Source organism: Emydura macquarii, unplaced genomic scaffold, assembly GCF_026122565.2.
Source record: "Emydura macquarii macquarii isolate MOO-44397 ecotype Brisbane River unplaced genomic scaffold, CSIRO-AGI_Emac_v2 contig_3287, whole genome shotgun sequence".
In the NCBI taxonomy this organism is placed as follows: domain Eukaryota; kingdom Metazoa; phylum Chordata; order Testudines; family Chelidae; genus Emydura; species Emydura macquarii.
In genome coordinates, this window is record NW_027133424.1 from 2,066,851 (window position 1) to 2,091,585 (window position 24,735).

The 24,735-nt window shown below is 43.1% G+C and overlaps 1 protein-coding gene across 7 annotated transcripts in view; it reads right to left on the minus strand.

Moving 5' to 3' along the window:
- Positions 1–1,468: 1,468 nt before the first annotated feature.
- Positions 1,469–24,735, minus strand: part of RALGPS2 (Ral GEF with PH domain and SH3 binding motif 2) — a 304,700-nt gene continuing 281,433 nt past the window's right edge. For 4 of the 7 annotated variants that reach the window (XM_067532587.1, XM_067532591.1, XM_067532590.1 and 1 more), the window contains 4 exons: positions 20,590–20,695; positions 12,133–12,224; positions 6,804–7,866; positions 1,469–5,519 (listed from right to left, as the gene is read on the minus strand). In XM_067532587.1, the coding sequence (XP_067388688.1) occupies positions 7,837–7,866; positions 12,133–12,224; positions 20,590–20,695 (228 nt within the window). In that variant the 3' untranslated portion in view covers positions 1,469–5,519; positions 6,804–7,836. Of the gene's footprint in view, positions 5,520–6,803; positions 7,867–12,132; positions 12,225–20,589; positions 20,696–24,735 lie in introns of those variants that run through there. The other 3 variants (XM_067532589.1, XM_067532588.1, XM_067532592.1) reach the window with 3 other exon arrangements.

The window sequence follows — 24,735 nt, forward strand, 5'->3', positions numbered from 1 at the left end:
TGGGTTCACTATGGTATGTATGAAACTACATCACAGCATGGTTTCTACTCATACTAGATCTGTATGCTTCCAATGCAAGATATTGGAAGAAGCATCATTTATGCTCTTGTTCCATTAAGAGTCCTCCATGTGTCAAAGGGTGATCTTGGTTCTCCTACCCTCTAAGGCAGTCTGCTGTAACAAGCAGTCCTCTGAATGAGGAAATCACCTTTGGAGCTCTATTAACATGGTCCATAATTTGTGAATGTGGTTGCAAGGTACTCAAACCCCAGCTAACTGTGTCATGCAATCAGGAGGGATGTAATGGTCCATGGTACAAAAATGCAGTACTGAAGAAAAGGGGGTGAGGACAGAGAAGGAGCCATGAACAGATCAGTGACCATATAGAGAAGGAGTAGAAGACAAACTTTGAAAAACAATTAAGGCTGTTGGGTGGAGAGAGATGACTTTTTCCAAGACTGAGAAAATACACTTGAGTCAAGAACCACCCTGCTCTAGTCAGCATCATTCAACTTCCAGTCCTAGCCATGTGACAAACTGCAGACTATCTCTGCAAGGATGGAATCAGTCCTTGTCACACCAAAACTGTTGTGTTGAGCACTAGTGAGCAGTTTATGAGAAACAAAAAAATTTGGAAAAGGAGGGAGGAAAAAAAAAATGACCGATTAATTCCATATTATTTTTCACAGTATTAAATATTTACAAGTCATAAAAGTTCCATAATTTGGAAATAATGAAGAGTAAAGTCTGCTCTGCCCTTTTTATTTTTTAATGCATCCAGTCTAGAAGCAAATAGTTCCACCAAGGGAATAGGATAGAAGAGGCCTAGGTTCATAACCTGGTAAGCAATAATCCACATCATTTCACACCAAGAGCTGCATAGGTACTGTTCCAATGTGGTTTAACACACAGTGGAAAGGCACAGAAGGGTAACATGCCATACCAAGGGCTAATAAACTAGTACTGTGCATGTTATCCACATTCTCTCCACATGCTCAGTTTTTACATTTTTTGCAGTTTCTTATTAAATAGGAATAAAGCATGTTACTAATGGCTGTGTTTGCAAAGGATTTAATTTATTACATCTTTAAAGGAAAGGTGTACAGGCAAAGGAGGAGGAGGAGAGAAAAATTGAGAGGAAAATCTGATAAAAACAAACAGCACGTGTATGGAATAACCCTGGTGGGAATGCATCAGCTCACAGGCAGTTAATGGAAGGAGCTGTAAAAATAATAAAATAAAAGCTCTTTTCAGTGAATTGTCTTTCCCTGGTAGTTCATTGATTTCTTTTTTGTGTTTATTGGCAGTGGTATAGAATTTCCATGCTGTTCTTCACAGGTCCATTGAAAAGAGCTTATAATAAACAAATTCCAGCTGATCCCAGGCATCAATGTGTTCAGAAAGAACCAAACTCCATGCTTGAGAGTGATTATGATTATGAAAAATAAACTAATAGTTCACACAAATCCACATTTTAAATAATTTATTTCAGTAGGAAAGATTTCTGAAATCTGTATTTAAAGTCTTTTTAAACTAGCTTATGCAAACACACAATTTCACATACGCTCACACTAAAGTATTAAAAAAAGTAATAGTAGAAGAAAAAAATCTAGGACAGCCTAACTGCACATCACTCATAGAGATCATGGTGCAATCACTATTATTATAGAATCTCAAATCAATATGGAAGAATAACATTAAAAATGGCTTGTGTTTACCAGATAACAATCTTTGCTTTTTTCCTCCTGGATTATTATAGCTTGTATGATTTCCCCAACCTCTGCACTACTACAGTAGGACTTGAATGGCTGTATTTATCAGTATGTAAGGAGTCAAAAGCTCTGTAACAAGTAAACCCTAAAGCTCCTTTCTTTCCCTATTTAACTGGCCAACTTTTACTGCTTTTGGACTACATTTGGGAGCAAATCTGAAATGGCAAGAGCTTTGCTGATGAATTAATTGGTGGTTACATCCCTCTCCCGCTAAGATAAATTTGATACTAATCAAGTGTACAAAAGAAACTGAATGTTTATGTTGCTCCTAGCCATTTGAGAAAAAGCTCCAGTAATTAGCCACAATTATGGTCTGATCTGCAGAAGCCTCCATCTCATTGTGGCACTTTTCTATAGTAGTAGTTCTTGAGAAAAATCCACAACTCTGTTCTGTTCATGTAACATGCATGGCTAGACTCAAAACTCTGCTTTCTTAACCTTGGGATAACCCCTTCAATTGTCACTGAACAACCCCTTAAGGTTGATCATGTTTGCTCTAGGTTACGCTTTTCCTTTCAAACATCTGAAGTTAAAAACACTGCAATGTAGCAATGCTGTGTTTTCTACCATAATGTCTTAGAGGAAAATGAATATTCTATTGTATATGGCTTTCATTGCTTAAAAAACCCAATCTGTGAAAGCTTAATTATTTAATTTCTCCCTCCAAAGCCATGTGCTTTAAAGCTCACAAAAGGAAAACTTAGCTTAATCGATCATATACATTCATTTTAGTGAAGGAGAGCTTTCATTAGATGGTATGACACCAGAAATGGAACAACCCCTGCACAAATGATCTTACATTACTTCAAGAAAGGGTACAATATACAGTTTGTTCAGGGTTTTTTTAAAGCTTCCCCTTGATATTTATTCTAAATTAACAAAAAGGGTTGCTAGGTATAGCCCTTTCACATTTGCACAGTATAGTGTTTCAGAAGAATAAAAAGAGAGAATCTCATTACTAGCTAGGGGAAGAACTCTAAGTTCATAAACTCTAGACATTACTCTGAGCATCCTCTGACATTTATTCTGGTTACTTTTTTTCTCTTAAGATTGACATTCCAAATTTTTCATATTTTAAGAAAAATTGTTACAAGATGGTTTAGACAGTTCTGATAAAAGATGCAAAGACAAATCTGTCAAATGGCTGCTTTCTGCTAAAAAACATTACCAAACTGGAAAAATACTTTAGCAATTTAGGTCATAACTATTGTACACAGACCAATATTGACTAATTCCTTCAGTTAGAAAAGTAAAAATGGTGGGAAAGAGGGTACATGCTGCGGAAATCAAGGAAAGAGTCATTTGGTTCAGTGGTTGCTATTGAATTTTCAGCTCTAAAACAGAACTGGACTTCAAACTGACGATAAGGCACTGACCAGTCTTTCTCAGATCTAAGTGTCTGCCTCCCCACCTGTTATAAGTTCAGATGATGATGAGAAAAAAATTCAGTTGTACCCACTGAAGAAGTTCAGCGTTCATTTACATAGATTCCTTCAATTACAACTCTCCCAGATGCCATATCTGTTCACCTAAGACACAAGCCATTTTTAGGGACAGGAAAAGGGGAAAAAAAAGAAAGGGTCAGTATTTAAATAACAACACCTTTAAAAGTTGACCTCATAGCAAGACTATACAACCCATTGATGTAATTTAGTACCAGTTTTGAAGCTTAGAGAAGGAAGTACACTAAGATGGCTGTGAAAAGATTAGGACTATTAATGCTTGTGAATGAAAATACAAGAGAATGAAGAAAAATGCCACTGCAGGAGCCAGAAAAACAACCCCACATAATTTATCTTATCCTGATTTGGAACAGATTTGCAAGCATCCCACCCAAAGTACAACCTGATTTTCCTTTTATCAAAAGGGACTCAATCTCCCACAGTGCCATAGCAGCACAGAGCTATGTTTACTTCTGTTGGAAGGGAAAGCATCTTTCTGTTGACAACGTTGTTACATCTCTCATTAACAGCAGAAAACTATGTTCTTCTAAAAATGTATTTGCAAATGAGTACACTTAAAATGTGGCAAGGAAATTAGCAGTGAATTACTTAGTTAACTTCAATCAACAAAAATAAGCCGATGTAACCCTGGTGTATACTTTTGTTTCCTTGATAATTTGTTTCTTATACATTTTAATTTACAGTAGCAAATGTACTGCTAGCAGCAATATCATTGCCCCAAATTATTTTATAACACAGCTGAGTTCTGAGAGGGAAAAATTAAACAGTCAATTCCCCAAAAGAGCCACGTGAGAGAGAGCGCAGCATTGAGAACATGAAGATCGCCCTCTCATGACTTTCAGTGTAGTGAGCTTTTTTGCTTTTCAAATCTTACAGGAGTGGTATCTGCTTTTTAGAATCTTTGAAAAGTTCCTTGTAGGAGATGTTAAAAGTTGGGTATTAAAACATGTGGCACATACTTAACTCAGATGCATACTGAATCTCAGTAACTTGAGCAATGTTTCAATGGTATTTTCCACAAGAAATGGTTTGCAAAATGAAGCACATGCCTAGGAACATTAATTAGATTAACTCAAATTGTATGGATGTCTTTTTGTAAAATCAATTGTGACTAATATTAACTCTTTTAAAATACTGAAATGGAAGACATTTGATTAAACATAGGTGAAGTTATAAAGCAATAGCATTAAATTAAAAAGTTAACATTAAGATAGCATTAAGCATTTAGCACTTCAATTTACGATAGGAAGAGATGTATTAGAAGTGCACTATATTTATCCTTACCACCAACTAATTCTATAAGCTGGGTGGATTTTCTGTTGGTGTTTAAATTAAAAATCATGTAGGAAGTTTAATTGTGAAAAACGTGGCTTAGTAGTATGCCAGTTAGCAGATGATCAACATGTATATATAATCCAGCCATGAAGATCTACTCTAAATTATTTTTGTCCACATTCCTGTAATAATGGACCTTTATATCTACAAGACATCTCAAGAGACCTCTTTCAACTACAGTAGAACAAAATAAAGTTATGAAAGCGAGCTGCAAAATTTCAAGCCACTGAAAATAAAAAAAATCAAACCAAAATATTGCAAGATAAAGCAAAGAAACAACCAATGGCTGACATTCTGGCTAGTGCATCCTTACCTGTCATTAATGTCTGGCTGCTGTACAGTTTTCCCAGTGCTACTTCAAATGTTCTTTTTAACTACTACTTTTTACAGAGAGGTGGATTACTGTGTTCTTCAGAGTTGATTTGAGTTGCCATTCTATTTAAGCTTTCTGAGACAGGTTTCCTCTCAGGAGAAAAAACCCCCCACAACTTTCCCTTAATAATCTTCCAATTCAAAAGATGTAAACTTTCAGTGTTTATGTGACCCTTTGAAGGATTACTGGAATTAATAGGGGATAAAACAGAACTTCTGGTACTAAGTAGTATCTAAAAATGTTTTCATTATTTGCCATCTCTCGTTAGTCTTGCTAAACATTTTTTCAACAGATCTCCCATGAAAAATGACAGATTTGAGGCTAGAAAAATAAAGATCAAAATGATGTATGATGTCTAAACAGACAGAGCAGCTACAGGCAACGGTTCATCTTATAATGACTGTTGACAAGGGCTCAGCATTGCTTTCCCCATCTTACTCTATCTACCATAAAAACAGAAGAAAAGACAGCTGGATAAATGCAAACAACAACAAAGAAGAACACCTTCTGACCTGACTGTCTTTAGCAAAGCTGCGTGGTATCAGGCTGTGGCTCCCAGTTGCATGTTTCCACTCACTAACACAAGAACAGATATAGTTAACCTGCAATGCATCTAAATTAGCTTATTAAAAAATTCAAAATCCAGAAGGTTACCGTACACAATGCTTAAAAAAAGTACATACATTTTGTTAAAAACACTTTTGAGAAGAAACACACAATAAGTAATTTTAAAAATGCAAAACAAAACCTGAAACTGTGCAAAGTCTATTCCAGTAATACTGTTGTCTATGACGATGTTGTCTTTGCTATACACCCAACATGGGTTCGGTGATACGTGAACTAAAAAATGATTCGGCATGAGCAACCTCCCTTCAGGATACACCACTTCAGGATCAGAACTAATTATTCACTCTCCACAGAAAAAGATATACAAAGGGACAGCAAATCAAAAGGTGCTTCTAAGCTTTGTTGTGACACAGAAGTGTGCATCTACTAAATCTCCTCTTTATACTAAGAACAGATTTCACAGAGTAAAACTTGGAAACATGCCCCAACCTTCTGCCTCTCTTTTCCCCTCAGAATTGTTTTCTCTTTATGTTAGTTTGGTCTCAATAGGGACAGCAACCTTCCTCTTCTGCCTCAGTCACAAACTAATGATTTCTGTTAAGCAAATGTGATACTGACTCTGGGAACTTTAATGTGTGAAATCCTATCCCCTTATTCTGATTTCGTAAATGAAGTGTACATTTTCAAACTAATTATCACCACTGGAAACTTGTTTTTTTTTTAAAAAGATTTTCAAGAGAACTCATTACCAGAGACTGCTGCATAGTTTTAGAAAGTCTATGGGTGCACCTATAAGGTTACTTACTGCTTTTGAATTAAAATTGCCAGTGGAATAGCAACTATTTTTATAAGCAGTTTTTCTGAACAATATTGGAATTTCTTCCATGTTTATAAATATCTATGTTCTGAATTTTAAACAGGGCTTTGTGTACAAGAAACTACAAATAGGTAACCTAAAAGAACCCACAATAAAGACATGAATGAAATTCTAAAGCATAGAATGCACTGAATTTTGCTTCCTGTTTGGGATTTTAAATGTTTTGAGGGAGTAAATTTAGTGACAAAGAATTATTCATATATAGGATGGAAGAAGGTTTTGATTGTCTAGTCCATCCTACTTTTCTTTCCTAGATTAAACTCCTCTAGGAACTGCAATACAGGTCAAGCTTCTAAATCTTGAACAATGCAGATAATTAAAACCAATTTCAAAATGAAAATATGGAAACTGACATTGTGTCTCTGAAACACTGTAAAAGAGAGGTCTTATAAAACTGATACCCTGAAGAATCTTACCCTGAGGGTCTTCCGATATTCCCTACATTTAGCCGTAGCTAGGCAAACATCCCTCCAGAGAAGTAAAACACCTCTGTGAGCTATATCCAGTGTTTGTTTTGTTGTGGAACCATCAAATGGAGGAAGGTAACCAGTGTAGAAACTCAATGAAAAGGAAACACTCAGTTCTGACCTGATGACATCTCCCAGCTCCCACTTAAAAAAAACCCCCAAAAACCAAAAACAGATTATACTTCAATCAGGAATTAGACAAGCATGTATCAGAATCCTGCTTACAAGAAAAAGCATGCTGTACCAACACTCAACCTTTGTGCCACCAGCAGGAAGCAAGGTTCCCGTATAGTACTAAGGTTAGCAAGTTTAGTACTTAAAAAACAAAACAAAAACAAAAAAACAAAAAATACTGCATTTGTTACTGCTCTCATACTCTAGGTCTGATAATCTGGAGCATCATTGAGTGTAAGTGAGCCTGAGAGAAGCTCCGATTGAAGGCTGCTAATATAGTCTAAAAATATCCCTAAAATGTGTAAGTACTACTATATCCCCAGTCCAAACCCAGCTGTTGATGCAACCCTTAAGAAATATGGTTATACTTTTTTCTTTTTTAAGAATACCTAAAAAGGTGTTTTTTCCCCCAAAATTAGTAGAAAGTAAAAAGAAATGCAAACTAGCTACAATCTATTTAACCCAAGCACAGCACCGCCATAAATTTCACACACACTGTTTGGTGTTTCATGTTGGTTTTCCTTTCACTCGTTAAGGCAGTGGTTTCCAGGTCAGTTCAGAAAATATTAAGAAGCATGGTCCATGGCAGTTCATGTTGCAACTCCATTTTTCACTCAGGGGATTCCAATCCCCAAACTGTTAGTGCTTTGATGTTCAGTACTCCAAAGTTTAGAGATTGAGCCTTTAGGTTCTGTTCTGGCACAGAAATAAATTTATAGCTGGCACGCTTTCTTCAGGACTTCATGCTCAAATTATGAGACAAACAGTTCATCAAATTGTTCTCTCTCTCATGTTTTGAATTAGCTTTTTACTCAAAAGTCATCAAGTTGGCAGGAACCTGAAAACAAAAACACAAGTAACAGATGATTTTTATTTGGAGAATTTGCTTTCCATGCTTCATTTTTTCAGAACCCTACCCTACCCTTGTCAGTTTAAAACATTCAGTTTATCTCTCTCCCTCCCCCCGCTCTCCCCAAAAAAAGTAAATATAACCGCCAAGGAGCACTAGAGTAACTACCACAAAAGGAAACACATACACGGAGAAGACAGAAATTAGACTACAGTATGGTTTATAAAATTCGTTATAAAATTATTTGGCTCTAGGCTACTTCTGTAGGTGAAATGTGATATAATCTAGTTTGGCCATAGTTGAGCATTTAACATTTATTTAAGCTGAGAAGCCCAATGTCAAACAATTGGAAACAGAGGCAAGGCCTTCATAGCTGAGGGTCCCAGTTTATGGAATTCCAATGAACAGAGACTAGGATAAGGCCAAGTCTTGCCATGTTCCTGGAATATGCAAATCTTGTATCTTTGTGAAGGCATTCCCCAAATCACTGAAAGGAAGAAAAGCCCAGCAGCATTCTTCATTGTTCTCTAATGGCTAGAAAAAAGGAAGTGCTGATGACACTGCTCCTATAAAGATAAAGGAAATGCAAATATATTCCACAAGCTGATCTAGAACAGTCAGATATGTTCCGTGTGAGGAAGTCACATTGTGCCAGCATTGATTGAGAGCTGTTATTCCTCATCTGTACTGGTCTGAGGAATATATCTTATTCGCCAAGAGATCCAGCTGATTAATGTTCTTGTCCTTTAATATGTATATAGAAACTTCAGCATGGTGAAATATCACATCAGTTGGAGAGTAAACATGAGATCCCAGGATCAGACAAATCAGTGACTTGATACAGAGGAATAGCTTGTCTACTTCGGAGTCAGAAAAATGAATCTGGGGATAATCAATGGTCCCTTGTCAGCTTTATGGGATCTCCACAAATCTGAGGTACTTGGGGTACAGAATACTGCAGACCCTGTGAGCTTTTGTTGGGACCACAGTAAGTTCTTTGCTTAAGCAGAGCCCAAGCATAATTTTTTTGGGCCCAATAAAAACTTGTAATATGGGCCCCCTCCCACACACATACCATAATCCCTCACCCCATACATACGATCTTGTGAGCCATGAAAAAAGTTTAAATTCTGAAATTACTGTTACATATTCCACATTTCTAAAAAATGCCCCCCTTTGCTCAGCCTCAGGCTTGGTCTACACTTACCCCGGCGATTTGGTGGCAGTCGACGGGAGTTACGCAAAGTACGCAGAGAACTTGAGTAACTCCTGTCAACTGCTGTGCTTCTCTTCTGCGCGCCGTCTTCACTGCACTGTGCCAACGGGAACCGTGTTCCCATCGACGCAGAGCTACACCACTTACGGGGATGGTGTAACAGTGTCAACTTCTGGATCGACTGAATGGGTCTTCACTGACCGCTCAGTCAATCCAGATAAGTCAATCTGACGGCGGCGACTTTGCTGCCATCAGTATAGACATAGCCTGAGAGTCCTACACATTTGCTGACTATTTTGTAACTTTTTGGTCATTATAAAGGTATTATATCCTGTCAATGTCTTGATTTTTTTATTCTAATGGACCAATGTGACTGCAAACATTTTATAATTAGGCCAATTAACTTTAAAGCTTTATTTTTTTGGCCTTTTTCATTGCAAAATCATGAATTAGCCCCTCCAAAGCTATAATCTGAAAAGTTCCAAGAAAGTTACTATTGTGTGGGACACCTATTATCTCCTTGGAATGCTAAATCTCGTGAAGCAAGAAATAAGGTAACATTCAACAATCTTTCCAATATTTCTTTCCATCTTGTAGCTTCTGTTAATATTTGTTTTTGAATCTCACTGTCCACTCCATGTCCACCTAACAGTGACTGATGTAATTGCTTCCACTGGCAGTAGCAAGTTTTATTTTCTATGCTCTTTTCATGTTCAGGAAGTTTAGTATATAGTTTACACCATTTTTTCACAATTGGTGAATACCCTTCATTTTTCACCAGCATACTGCGTTGTTTAAGCCTCCCTTCAGAAACAGCCGACATAGAAAACCATACTGTGCTTGGTTGTTAGCACTCCAAACAAGCCAGTCTCTTGGTATCTTTTCTCTCTTGTTGGAAGTCTTACATTTGAGAAGAAATTCAGGAAAATTATACCCATCAACATCTTTTGGCATTGATTTTGCTAGCTTCTGCATGTCTTCAAAAGTCAGAACACTAGATAGAACAATTTTTTGATGGACAGAATCTGTTATGTTTTCAGACCACAAGCCTGGATCTTTGAAAAAGCAAGAATCAGATAGTGTAACAGTACTCTCTCCTGCTTCTTGTAAACCTTCTGAATGTAGTGGTGCTAATGGTGATACTACCTGACTATCTTCAAACATTAGACTGGAGTCACATGATGCATGCTCTGGCAGCTTTTTTTGTCATCAATTGCCAGTGCCACAGACACAGTCTCTACATTGAAATCATTTTCATCTTGATTTTGTTCATTTGCTTCCCTAATTAGTATATTGCCTGACTGCAGAAAGACCTTGTCTGATTTGAAAAACTGTTGAGGATAGATTGATGTCCTTTAGCTTCTTTTAGTTCCCTTTCTTTTACCTCCTTACATTTCGGGCTGCCTGATTTGTATTTATAGCCACCACCAGACATGGCAGTATGGGGTGTATGTTTGACCGAGAGTGAATTAGACACTTACTCACATATATTTTGGGCCTGCAATTCCTACCAGAAGCAGCAGCAGCAATGGCTCCCACTGTCTTATAGTGCTTTGCCCCTCCCACCAGCTGTCCCTTCCCCCTGCCTATGGGACTGTTAGTTCTTGATCTTGATATAACAGACCATGTCACAAAGAGGAGCACAAAGCTCTGTCGCAGTCTCGAACTACAAGTCCTAGTTTAACTGCACAAGCACACACTCTCTATTCTAGAGAAGGGCCTGGGCTGGGCCAGCAGGCCCAACAACACACTGTTCAGAATGTTGCTTAAGACTGCTCTAACATTGCTTCTGATCGGCTCCAGCAAATCTCACAAGATCTGGATGATACATAGATACAGGGAAATAAGTTTCTATAAATATCCTCAGGCATGATCTATTATTTAGCCCTAATTTTTTCCTCATGGTAATGGGGGTTGCAGCCTGGGTCGGGCCCCCCAGGGCCTCCGGGCTCCGGTAAAGTGTACCCTTTCCCCCTCTGCCCACGTGAGGGCCTTGGGCTTAAGCTCTCTGCAAGGTGTCACAATAACTCTGGAAAGGGAAATCAGTTCATGAAGAGCTCACAGATTCATCAGGAAAAAGTGAGCTTGGCGGTGTTGTTTCAAGATCATTAGTCATCTCAAACTCACCCTCTTCCATTACTGGCCCCTCAAATTGAGTGTTTGTCTAGACAGCGAAAAGTTACAAAAGGCCTCCCAACATAGACCAGTGCCAAACATAATACTAGACTTAGCTTACTGGGCCTGGAAAGCCTATTCCTAAGTAGATGTTTGAGGTGGCTGTCCTGGTATTTGTACAGCTGACTAGAGGAGACAAGGCAGACTGAACACCTGACAGAATTGTGACATTTTCCCGGGCACCAGAGGCACTGAACACAAGTGTCTATAACAGACATCACTGCATTATACGAAGTTTAAGAATTAAAGCCTGCCTTCATCAGGTATGCCTACACTGCAGCTGACCATGTGACTTCGAGCTTGAGTAGGCAGACTTGTGCTAGCTCAACTTGAGCTACCACACTGAAAATAGCAGGGTGGACATTGTAACATTGGCAGAGCCATGGGCTAGCCACCCGAGCTCAGACTCAGGTGCTTCTTTATGCTTTTCAGAAATATAAGCAAGCAACAAACAATTTGATTAGAAGTTCTATTGTGTAGTCAATACCCAACATAATGGCACTACACAGAGTTTTGCAGTATTGATTCTAAACACCACTACAGCTTACAATAGTGATGTTACCAGTAAGGTGTACTGGATTAATACAGCCTGGTATTGTTTCTTTTAAAAAAGCAAGCTATGTAATGGTATGTTATGCATAAACTCTGTCAATGTGTTAGAACTATTAAGATATCCCTTCCTCCCTTCAAATTATCCAGTTGCTTATAATGGCTTAAATCTTGTTACCTCCGAGATGTGTGTTTTGTCAGGAGTATCTTGTTTTGCATAAAAAAATGACTGACTAATACTCAATCTTCTTTCAGATACCAATGCCGAGTTCCTATCAGCAGTTCTCAGTTCCTTTTCACAGTATTGTTCTCACCTGTTGTCTGTTGCTTTGGCAGGCGGCGCTCAGATGTTTGAACCATAGCATTGCATTCATTCTGTTGCCAGCTTGAAACTTGTATGAATTTCCTAAAATGACAGAGGCAGGGAAAAAACTGACATTGTCAATTAAAAAAACAAAACAAAACAAAAAAACCCAAACACCCCATCCCACCAAATTATTCAGAATGGTGTGATCAAAGTACTTTTTGTCTATGGTGCCTTGGCTGATGTGACAATTTCCTGCAATATCCTGGACAAACTTTACTGAATTAAGTTTAAGAATCTTAGGTGTTCATTACATTAAAAATGCATATGTTTAATGTATTATTGTGGGATTATATATAACAACTATAGGGGAAGACATTATTAATGTAAGCCCTGAGAACCATTATGAGCTTCAAAGGACTATTTGAAACAATGTGAACTTCTAAAGTTAAGTGGGTTTCTCAAGAAATCTCTAGGAGGAAGTATATACATATGCAAATGTAATTCCTCTGATTATGCAAAAACCCAACCTTTTGAAGCTATTATCTGAGAAGAGACCCACTGTTCATGAAAGATATATTCCCAGTTCAAAGACCCTGGATATATGAAGGGGTGACTAAACTTTTCATGAGTGTGGTTGTTCTGAGCTAACAGCTGTTACGAACTTGTAATCATAGAAAAACCTCTTGGTGAGGTCTGAAGAAACATTTACCTGCCAGAATCCTTGATGGCACTGGGGTGATCTTTGGTAAGCTTATTAGCATGTGCGTACATTCTTTTTATTGTTTTTAATATATTTTCTCTGTAATGCTTTTACCTTAAGAATAAATGTGCTTTTTCTGAAAGAATTGTGTGGTAACTTAACTCATCAGTTACCCTGTTTGTAGCTTCTGAGAAGGCAAAGCTGGCCTGTTGAAGCAGTCTGACTTGCTGGGGAATTCAGTGTAGGCAGGGAACTGTGCAGCCTGGAAATACATCAGTCAGGAGGGAGAAAGACATATCTTCTCCCAACAAAGTTGAGGAGCTGGAAGTCTAAGAGTGGGTGTCCTTGCAGGACCATGCAGGACCATATGCGTGCAATTGCCCTGAACTGTGACAGTGCCTCCTTCCAATTTGCTTAATAATTTATTTTTAAATGTCGTTAAGAAAATCAGAGTGAAGTGCAGGAGTACACTCTGGAGTGCACACTGGAAAAGTTACCTGTGAGAATACTCGTGAGCTGTTCCAAAAAGTGACAACATATTTTAGACCAACTTTTTCAGTTTCCAGTTTTATACAGTGCTTGCTAGACTACAGACAGCCTAAAGAAAAATATGAGTGTGTTCAGTTTGATATAAAGTTGACAAGAGTGCATAATTCATACACTGTGGTGCTGTCCTTCTGTTCACCTCCTACGGAAGCTGTATTTGCAGTACCTGTCATATAAGGATTAAGATGAACTTCCTTGATTGCATCAGGTCATATTTATTTGGTGAAGACATTCATTTTCAATTATGAAAGTCATATTCAAATGTTAACATAAATCAGCATATTCAAATGTTCATTCAAAATTAAATGTAGTTGTAGAGATACTAAAAAGGAGTCAAAGATATTAATCCTTCAGTGCTATTGTATGGAAGTCGATAAGAAAAAACCTAACAAGTCATGGGATAAAATGTTAGATATGTTAGAATATGTTATCGGAACAGCTTTTGATGCCCTTTCAGCATATAAACTATAGTTAATAGTCTCTCCATAGGTAAGGCTGAAGCTGTATTTTTATTAGATGCCCAGTTTATGAGATGGCTTTCATTTTTAATATTTTCCTATTTGTACATTTGTTCATTATATCTCCAAAATTGGTTGGTCTAGAAACACCAAACTTTATTCTAGTGGTCCTGGTGAGGAATAGTGCAGATGAATAACTGTTGAGGTTTTTTCTGTTAGGTGAATGGTGGGGGGCTGGATGTTGACCTATTTAGGGTTTAACTGCATTTTTCATGTACATAATGCCTGCATGACCCAAGCATGATTTAGAAACATGCATAAGGCAGAGCTGCTGAAAAGCTTCTAAGATAGGAAAAACAGGGTTACTTACCAGTAACTGTTGTTCTTCGAGATGTGTTGCTCATATCGATTCCATTATAGGTGTGTGCGTGCCCCGTGCACAGATTCCCGGAACTTTTTTCCCCTTAGCAAGCCCCGTAGGGTTGGCTCAGGCACCCCCTGGAGTACCGCACTCATGCCGTGGTACATAGGGCGCTGCCGACCCCACGGGCCCTCAGTCCCTTCTTTCTGCCAACTCCGACAGTGGGGACGGAGGGTGGGTGTGGAATGGATATGAGCAACACATCTCGAAGAACAACAGTTACTGATAAGTAACCCTGTTTTCTATCTTCGAGTGATTGCTCATATCCATTCCATTATAGGTGATTAAATAGCCGTACCTTGGAGGTGGGTAGGAGTCAGCGTTGCGCGGCCCTCACCAGCACGGCTCTGCCAAATCCTGTGTCCTCTCTCGCCTGCTGCACGATGGTGTAGTGGGACGAGAAGGTGTGGCCCGATGACCAGGTCGCTGCCCTGCAGATGTCCTGCAGGGGCACTCCTCCCAGGAAGGCCGCAGATGAGGCCTGGGCTCTGGTTGAGTGCGCTGTCACAGCTCCTGGAAGTGGCACCTTTGCCTGTTCGTAACAGGTCCTGATGCAGGCGGTGATCCAGGTGGAGATGCGCTGGGTGGAGACAGGTAAGCCTTTCATCCGGTCCGCCACTGCCACAAACAGCTGCGTCGACTTCCGGAATGGCCTGGTCCGCTCGATGTAGTAGGCCAGGGCTCGTCTGACATCCAGGGAGTGCCATCTCCCCTCCTCCTCCGAACTGTGCGGTTTAGGAAAGAACACGGGGAGGAAGATATCCTGGTTATAATGAAATTGAGACACTACCTTAGGCAGGAAAGCCGGGTGGGGTCTCAGTTGGACCTTATCTTAGTAGAAGACCATGTAGGGGGGCTCTGAGGTCAAAGCTCTTATCTCGGAGACCCTCCTAGCTGATGTAATGGCCACTAGGAAGGATACCTTTCAAGAGAGGACAAGCAATGGGCATGTAGCCATGGGCTCGAAAGGTGGTCCTGTCAGCATGGCGAGGACCAGGTTTAAGTCCCAGGGAAGCACCGGGTCGCGGACCTGGGGATATAGCCTCTCCACCCCCTTGAGGAACCTAGCTGACATGGGGTGTGAAAATAAGGATCTGCCCTCCATCGGCTGGTGGAAGGCCATTGGCCGCCAGGTGCACCTGAAGAGAGGCCAGAGCTAAGCCCTGTAGCTTCAAGTGAAGGAGGTACTCCAAAATCGCCTGTATTGGCGAGGAGCTTGGTGGAATGCCCCGGGACTGAGCCCAACAGGTAAAACGTTTCCACTTGGCTTGGTACACCCCCTGGGTGGAAGGTTTCCTGCTGCTAAGCAGGACCTGCTGTACTTGCATGGAGCAGGCTCTCTCTCCCTCCGTCAGCCACAGAGTCTCCAAGCTGTCAGGTGGAGGGAGTCCAGATCCGGGTGGAGCAGGCGAGCCTGGTCCTGGGAGAGCAGGTTGTAACGCCTCGGGAGCGTCAGGGGTGTGGCAATGGACAGGTCCAGCAATATGCTTCAAAACCAGTACTGTCTTGGCCAAGCTGGGGCGATCAGTATGACATCCGCCTTGTCTCTCTTGATCTTCAAGAGGACTCTGAGCAGCAACGGAATGGGGGGAAACGCATACATGAGGGTCCCCGTCCAGTCTATAAGGAACGCGTCAGAGATGGAGCCCGGCTCGCGACCCCGGAGCGAGCAGAACCTCGGGCATTTCCTGTTCCAGGTTGACGCGAACAGGTCCAGTTGGGGAACACCCCACTTGCGGAAGACAGAAGCTACCACCTCCAGGTGTAGTGACCAGTCGTGACGGGGGAGGAACGACCTGCTGAGGCGGTCTGCCTCGTCGTTCCTGACCCCTGGGAGGTGACAGGCAGATATATGAAAGTCATGTCTCACCGCCAAGTCCCAAAGTTGTATGGCTTCCTGGCAGAGAGCAAAGGAGCTCGCTCCCCCCTGCCTGTTCATATAGAACATGGCTGCTGTATTGTCCGTTAGGACCTGTACCACTGTGCCCTTGAGGAACCGGAGGACAACTCTGCATGCCAGGTGGACTGCTCTGAGTTCCCTGACATTGATGTGGAGGGACATCTCGCCTGGTGACTAGCGCCCTTGGGTGCTCAGGTTGCCGGTGATGTGTGCTCCTCACCCCACATCTGAGGCGTCCGTGATCAGAATCACCAACGGTATTACCTCCCTGAAGGGAACTCCCTTCAACACCTCACTTGGGTTCTTCCACCAGACTAGGGAAGCCAATATCTGGGTGGGCAATGTGACCACCCTGTTCAAAGGGTGTCTGGCTGGGGTGTACACGGAGGCTAGCCACGTCTGGAGAGGCCTGAGTTTGAGACGAGCCAGCCTCACCACATACGTGCAGGCTGCCATGTGTCCCAAAAGCTGGAGGCAACACTTGGCTGTAGTCGTGGGGGACCTGTGAAGGTCATTGATTATGGCAGCCATCGCCTCAAAGCGAGGCCTTGGGAGGAAGGCTCTGGCCTGGGCGGCATCTAGTGTGGCCCCAATGAACTCTATGCGCTGCATCGGGGTGAGAATGGACTTCTGCTCATTGATGAGCAGCCCCAGGTTGGTGCACACTGCGCACGTGAGCTCTAGGCTGTTCCTGACATGGGCCCTGGACCTGCCCGGATCAGCCAGTCCAGGTATGGGAATATCTGAACTCCCCTGCGGCGCAGGTGGGCCGCGACTACCACCATACACTTTGTAAACACCCTGGGGGCGGATGAAAGGCCAAAGGGCAGGGCTGAAAACTGGTAGTGGCCACCAGCTACCACAAACCGTAGAAACCTTCTGTGCCCTGGGGGGATAGAGATGTGAAAGTATGCGTCTTTTAAGTTGAGGGCAGCATACCAGTCCCCTGGATCTAGGGTAGGAATGATGGAGGCTAGGGAGACCATCTGGAACTTGAGGTGTCTGATGAACTTGTTCAGACAGCGAAGATCTAGAATGGGCCTCAGGCCCCCCTTGCCCTTGGGAATTAGGAAATACCGGGAGTAAAATCCCCTTCCCCTTTCCCGTGGGGGAACCTCTTCCACCGCTCCTAACTGGAGGAGGGAGCACACTTCCTGAGTGAGGAGCTGCTCGTGAGAGGGGTCCCTGAAGAGGGACTGGGTAGGGGGGGAGTCTGGAGGGAAGGCCATCAGCTGTAGGGCATAGCCCCCGCGGACTATACCAAGGACCCATCATTCCAGAGTAATGCTTTGCCAGTGGGCATAATGTGGCCTGAGTCTGTGGGCAAAGGGCCGATTGAGATCCAGAAGGAAAGGTAGAGTGCCACCCTCATGCGCACCGTCAAAAGGATTTTTTATTATTTTGGCCCTTATTTGGGCCTTGCTGAGGCCCCGCTGAAGAACCTGAACAGTCACAGCGATTGGGGCCCCGGAACCACTCCTGACCCCTCCTGGGTTGAGCGGGTCTTGGGGGCTGCCTTGGGGGAGGCTGAGGCTGCTGCTGCTGGATCTGAGGCTGAGACTGACTCCACGAGGCCTGTGGGGTGTAAAGCCCTAGGGACCGTAGCGTAGCCCGAGAATCGTTCAGGGCATGGAGCTTATCATTGGTTTTGTCCGAGAAGAGGCCAGCACCATCGAATGGGAGATCTTGTATGGTCTGCTGGACCTCTTGGGACAGCCCCGATGACTGGAGCCACGAGGATCGTTGCATGACTATGGCCGAGGCCATAGCCCTGCTGGCAACATCTGCCACGTCGCTGGAGGAATGCAAAGCCGCTCCTGCCACAGCAGCGCCCTCCTCGATGACAATCGAGAAGTCCGCCGCTTGATCCTGGGGTAAAACCTGTGGCAGGATCTTAGCGAGTCTCTGCAGTGAGGACCAGAGGTTGAGGTTATATCTCCCGAGGAGCGCCTGGTGGTTCACGATCCTCAGCTGCAGACATGCTGTTGAATAGATCTTGCGACCAAACAGGTCTAGCTTTTTGGCTTCCTTATTTTTGGGGGTGTTACCCTGGGCCCCCTGTCTGTCCATCTGGTTCACTGCATCCACCACTAGCGAGCATGGTGCATGGTGATTATATAAGTACTCAAACCCTTCGGTGGGCACAAAGTATTTCCTCTCGGCTCCCTTGGCAGTAGGGGGAACCGAGGCGGGGGTTTGCCAGAGGGATTTTGTTAATTTGAGCACCCTCTCGTATACAGGCAGGGCTACTCTAGATGGGCCTGCCATCCCCGAAACCCCGAAAAGGGGGTCCTCCTCCTCTTTTAGCTCTAAGTTCAGGTTGCTAGCAACTCTTTTTAGCATGTCCTGAGGAGCTCTGAAGTCAAGCAATGGTGCCTTATGGTCCCGGGAGGTCACATCATCCGGGGATAAGGAGGAGGATTGAGGAAGTGGCCCTGTGGAGGGGCCTTCCTCTGGGTCTGATCCCCCGTCGGAGGGATGGCCCTTATCCGGCTGGCTTTTAGGGGGAGGTGGTGGCAGGGCCACTGATGAGTGGAGCGAGGCGGTAGCCTGGCCCACTTGTGTAGCCCAGGGGCCCCAATATGGCCACTGCCAAGGTCCCTGAGGCCACGCTGAAGCTGGCATCGGTGCCGACTGGGATACCTGGTGCCGGGATCTGGATCTGGAGCTGCTGGACCTCTGCTTACTTCTCTTTGCAGGGGAGCGGCTCCTGGAGGATGACAATGGTGAATGCCGGTGCCATCGTGTGCAGTGCCGGCGTGGAGAGGAGCTGCTGGAGCTGGAATGTCTCCTCCCTCTCGATGTCTTGCGTTGACACTCCCCCCCCTGGGAGCGGTGCCGTCGGTGCCGACGCGAAGATCGAGACTGTGAGGATCGGTGCCGACCAGAGGAGTGGGACCGTGAGGAGCGGGACCGTCCGCGAGATGCCATGTGCATTGGTGCCAGAGGCGTCAGTGCCGGAGGCGGCGGTGTCGGCAGTGCCAGCACCGGCAATGAGATGTAAGGCAGCGGGATCTGTGCTGGGGTAGGTGTCGGGGATCGAGACCGGTGCTGTGGAGTGCGGTGACGAGTTGGGCTCTCCAGGGAGGACTGAGAGGTAGCCCTGCGTGAACCCCTCGGTGCCGAGGAGCTCGAAGACTTGGTGCCAGATCTGGGAGGGGAGCCCGCACTCTCTACCCTCCTTGACCATCTGGAGGGAGACTTGGACTCCTGTCTCCGCCAACCACTGGGGCCACACAGTGCGGGTTTACCCCGAAACGCAGGTCCCCTAGCCCTCGGCCGAGGGGGGGATGGAGGCGTGGGCAGGCCCATGAGGGCGCATGCTGCGGCGAATGCCTCCAGCGTCGACGGCCCTTGCAGGGGTGCTACCCCACTCCGCAGAGTCAGGGAAGGCTCCCTGCGTGGAGATGCCGGTGCCGGAGTAATCTCCATGGCACGTGGCTGGGGCATCTCCTGACTCCCCCCAGTCCGGGCAGACGGTGCGGGGGAGCCTCGGCGCGCGGTGTCCTTGCGGCGCTTCGGTGCCAAGCCCTGGATCAACAACGCCGGTGCCGGAGGAGCGCTCCGCACCGAGGAGATGCTCGGTGCCGCAGGGGAACGTGCCGGTTCAGAGTCTGGATGGAGGGCGGACTCCATGAAGATAGCCTTCAGTCGCACCTCTCTCTCCTTCTGGGTGCGGGGCTTGAAGGCTCTTGCAGATCTTACATTTATCTCTGCGGTGCTGCTCTCCGAGGCATCGGAGGCAGCGATCGTGAGGGTCACTCACGGGAACAAGTTTGGCACCCTCGGTGCAGGGTTTGAAGCCCGTTGAGCCAGGTATGGCCCAACGTGAAGAAAAAACCCCTAAGGGTTTCCTTAATTATCTATGTATATTAAACTCACTTAACTACTTAACAATCTGAACAATCAACTAACAGTACTAAGGGGCTGTGACTTGCAAAGCAAGAGGCAACGTTCCAGCAACTGTCAACGGGCGGAAAGAAGGAACTGAGGGCCCGCGGGGTCGGCAGCACCCTATGTACCACAGCATGAGCGCGGTACTCCAGGGGGCACCTGAGCCGACTCTACGGGGCTTGCTAAGGGGAAAAAAGTTCCGGGAATCTGTGCACGGGGCACACACACAACTATAATGGAATGGATATGAGCAATCACTCGAAGAGAGAAGTAGGAGTTAGGAGCTGCAGCCCTATGGAGTTCCTAAATTTCCAGAAAGGACTGGTAGAGGATCACTTCTAACCAGTTGCTCCTGGAGAACACAGGAGATAATAATTAGATCTACTTATTGGAGAATAGCTTAAACGCTGAGATTTAATATCCCTTCCAAAAGTTTTTGCTATTTATTATGTGTGCACACTTAAACAGTTTTAAGGGTTTGTAAAGTCAGGTGAATCTGAAAAAAAGATCTTTATGCATATCACCATACTCCTGATGTCACTCACCCTTCTCAGAGTCAGTCAGCAAGAAAAGATCAGGATGTTCTGGGTCATCAGCCATCATCACCATCCATCCTACCACTGACACGTTTTTACTTGGTGTAGATTTAAACTGAAAAAACAGAGAGCATGTATTCATGTTAAGCAAGGGGATTCGGCCAAAATGACAGCACCACATACTACAAAAATTTAGAAATAAAGGGCCTATTTTGCTTTCCACTAACCTGCCATAAATACAGAATAATGCTATTCTGGCTCTCCATGGAGGAATAATAGGAAACAACACAGCCCACTAAGTTGTGTGGTCAAACATATATACTGTACAGCTTGAATACTGTAAAGCAGGGGTTAGCAACCTGTGGCATGCGTGACCCATTTTGAGTGGCACACTGCGCCGCTCCCCCTTTCTAGCCCCACTCCCTCCCACTTGTCAGGTGGGAGTATGGGAGGCTGAGGGGCTGGGTTGCCACACCACTGGCCCTGCTCTCCCCCACCCAGGGCACCACTGGGCCCATGTGGGAGAGAGGTGGCCACCAGAGATGTCAGCAGGGGCTGGCTCCTCAGAGGAAGGCCCGGCCAGTGCCTCCCCCCAGGTACGCCACTGCCGCAGTGGGGGCAGGGGAAGAGGGAGAGAGCAGGAAACTGACCCCCTAGCCATGGCACATGGGCGAGGGACAGTGGGAAGAGTTGGCACCCCCCTCCAAAAGGCTGCCGACCCTGCTGTAAAACATGACAAGACTGAGTATTTTCAGCACCATGATTTGGGGATGTATGTATATTTACACACACATGCACGCGTACGTGACAAACTACACCACCCACCCAGGCTTTTATCTGCATGAGTTTGTAATGGATGTTACTGAAAGTGGCAAACCCATTACTCAATTATACAGATCATACCTAATAAGCCTTTATACTGCACCACATCATTTTATATTGTTAATGAGATGTAGCCAGTACCAAGGGTAGGGAATGATCTGAAGACCACTTCTCTTTGCTGGGTCCTTCAGGGGAGAAGTCAATGCTCTTTTCCTCAGAGTCTTTTTGAAGGAATGAGCCTCCAAATGTGGAGAAGATGAAGTCTCTGGAGATCTTCGCTGAAAGGGGGTCTGCTGGCTGGCATCGGATACTGGACACAGACTTCTCCATGAGTATAATTTTGAGACGCAAGTCTCTGTCCTTTCTAGCTTGAGCCTTTAGATTGCTACAGTGAGAGCAATCCGGAGATATACATGTTTCATCCAAGTAGCAGACACAGAGTGTCCATTGGACACCAGGATTGCCTCCCGGCAGGAAAGGCCATGCTTGAAGCCTGGTGAACCAGGCATATTGGAACTATGTTTTTCACCCTTTGGGCTGAACCGCTAACTAGTCTAACAGGTAGAAATAAAGGTATTAATTTTTTTTTAAAAACAGAAAATAAATTGGGAAAGAAAGGATAAGTTACTAATCTACTAAAACTATTCTAAGAACAAACCATTCTAAGCATTAAACTGTTTTCGCACTGCTCGGAGCTCCGTCTCAGGCCAAGGACAGTTGAGAAGGAACTGAGGGTGGTCGGGTTGGGTCAGGTGCACTAGACAGGCATTGATAATGGCACAAGATAGGGATAGTACATGTGTGACCCAGACAAACACTGCTGTTGAAACTCTGATTGTAGAGTTGCACATTCACCTGAAGTGGAGCACCCACAGGGACACTCCTCAAAGAATCACCATAAAAACCTCTAAAAATTACTGAAAATCTCTCTTTATACCTAAAAATTTAACTTAAAAGCTAGACAGGTCTTGCTTGCCAGTCCTAGAAACAAATGCTTGGAAGGATTCGAATCCTTCTTTTTCCAAAAGGATAGACTCCTGCACCTATATCCCTTTGGAGTTATGAGATATCAGGTTAAATTTTTGACATTTTTATGTCCAGTAAAGTTGTTACTGGCCCAGGACTAAATCATGCCTACCCTGGGTCTCAGGCCAGAGTTATAGGGAGGGGGCAATTTTGGGGAAATTCGACTTTTTGGGGAGGGATGTTGGGTGGTGTGATATATGTATGTGAAGATATAAACATTAAACGTGGCTGTTTTTTTTGTTTTTTTTTTTTGCAAAGGCAGTTATTTGCAGAGGGTTGAAATAGCAAAATAAGTCCTGAGTGAAGTGAATTGGTAGGCAGAGAACAGAATAGGTGGTCAGAAGTGCATGATAAACACTTATCACAAGGATATCAACATATCACTTATTTTGATATTCTTGTGACAAGCTGTAGTACAGTTTGATATTGTGGGGCATACTTTTAGATCATTTTTAGAAGTTTTAAAAATGTATTAATACTGTTTTTCCTCTTCCTCTTCTGTACAGCTGGTCTCAAGATACTAACACAATCTGGCTTATAGATGCTGTGATATGAAAATTAGTCCAAGTAAGATTAAAGTAACATTTCTAAAATTAGATTTTTTTCTGAAAAAAATGTGGCATGAATAAAATACATAATAGTGCAAAGTAGTATGAAGACTCATTGGGATCTGTATAACTCACTTGTAGCACTGCCATTTCTAAAAAGCGAGAACAATCCAAACTCATGCCAATAAAATATTTATGACTCCATACTCCATCATTGTATGAGTAATATACAAACCCACAAATACTTTTTTGGGTGAATATTGCCAGGATTTTCCCATTTCTTTCCCCATCCCCAGCCAACCAGTTGTAAAGGGTCTGCATTGCTGCTATCCTCCTCTGGGTCAAAGTGGCTTTTTGGCAAAGATGATGCTTTCCTTCTCGTCACTCTAAGGGTTTGTGACTGAAAATTTGATTTTCTGTGTCCAGAATACTCATTTTTGGAATTTGATGGGAACCCTTTGCACATCTGAATACCTACCTTCATAATATAATTATATCATCTCCTTTTTTGAATGTGTGCCATTTTAAAAACATCAATGAGTAAAGCAAACTTTTTGAAAAAGAGTTACTTGTCATTAATAGCTCACAATGTGTTTCAGATTAATTTTGACAGATGCAATATGAAATGTGACTGGAAATTTGCATGTTGTTTAAACTACACAGGGTCATGATGCAATGCCCTTGATTTAGAATGAGTGGAAGCAGCTGGTGGAAAGGACTCAGGTCTACCATAACAATTAGAACTTACTGGTTGGACTTTGCGTCCCGAACAGAAACAGTTGTTTTAGAAATTTCTTCAAACTTCTCCCTGTGAAGAAGCTGATTCTGAAATCTGCTTTAGGTATAAGCAACTGACGTTTGGAATCCATAAAGTGACAATGGTCTCAAAGGTTTTTAAGTTACTAAAACTAGTTTTAAAAAGATTTCTATTTAAAATATCTATTTTTTACATTACTACAAATATATGTTTCAAATATTTGTAAATAATGTGACTTAACCATTATGTTCTCAATAAAAAGGGAACATTAGCACAAATAATTACCACAGCTGACTATTTTGAATTTATCAGGAGCAAAAGGAGATAGGGAATCTCTGTTGTAAACGCTAAAAGGCAATTTAATTAAAGATTGATTAAAAATATTTCCATTCCAAGATTCACATCAGTTATCCTATATTTATCCAGTGTGTCCTATATTAAAAGATTTTGTATCTCTGCAAAACTAACTACCTGAGAGCTGTGCAATAAATAAACTGCCCTTTAACCTTCTAACCTCTGTACATAATTTAAATTAACAAATGCAATAGCAGATACTAGACTAAAAATAACATCTTGTATCCAAAGTCATCATTAACATTCTAGCATTCCAGCATTTTTCAGTCTCCTAAAGGGTGTCACTATGGCATCATTTTTACAATGATTGTTACTCTTGTAGGAATTACTCCATTATAGGCACCTATCCTCATGTCAGTATAATTTTTCTTTACAGATATTATTCAGCTGATATTTTTTATAGTTGGTGCCATTGGAAATGTAAATTTTGGAAAGTTTGAAGTGAATTACAAAGGCAGATTTTAAATTAATAATGCAAAATAGGAGAAAAATTCTCTACTTGTTGATTTCCGTTCATAGAAAAGAAATGCCTGCTAATCTTCGCAATTGGATATCCCTTCTCTGTGGCAGAATGGACGCAGTTGTACAGAGCTGTGGGAGACAATGATCTCATAAAAGGGCTACCCATCAGAAAATCTGCAGAACCAT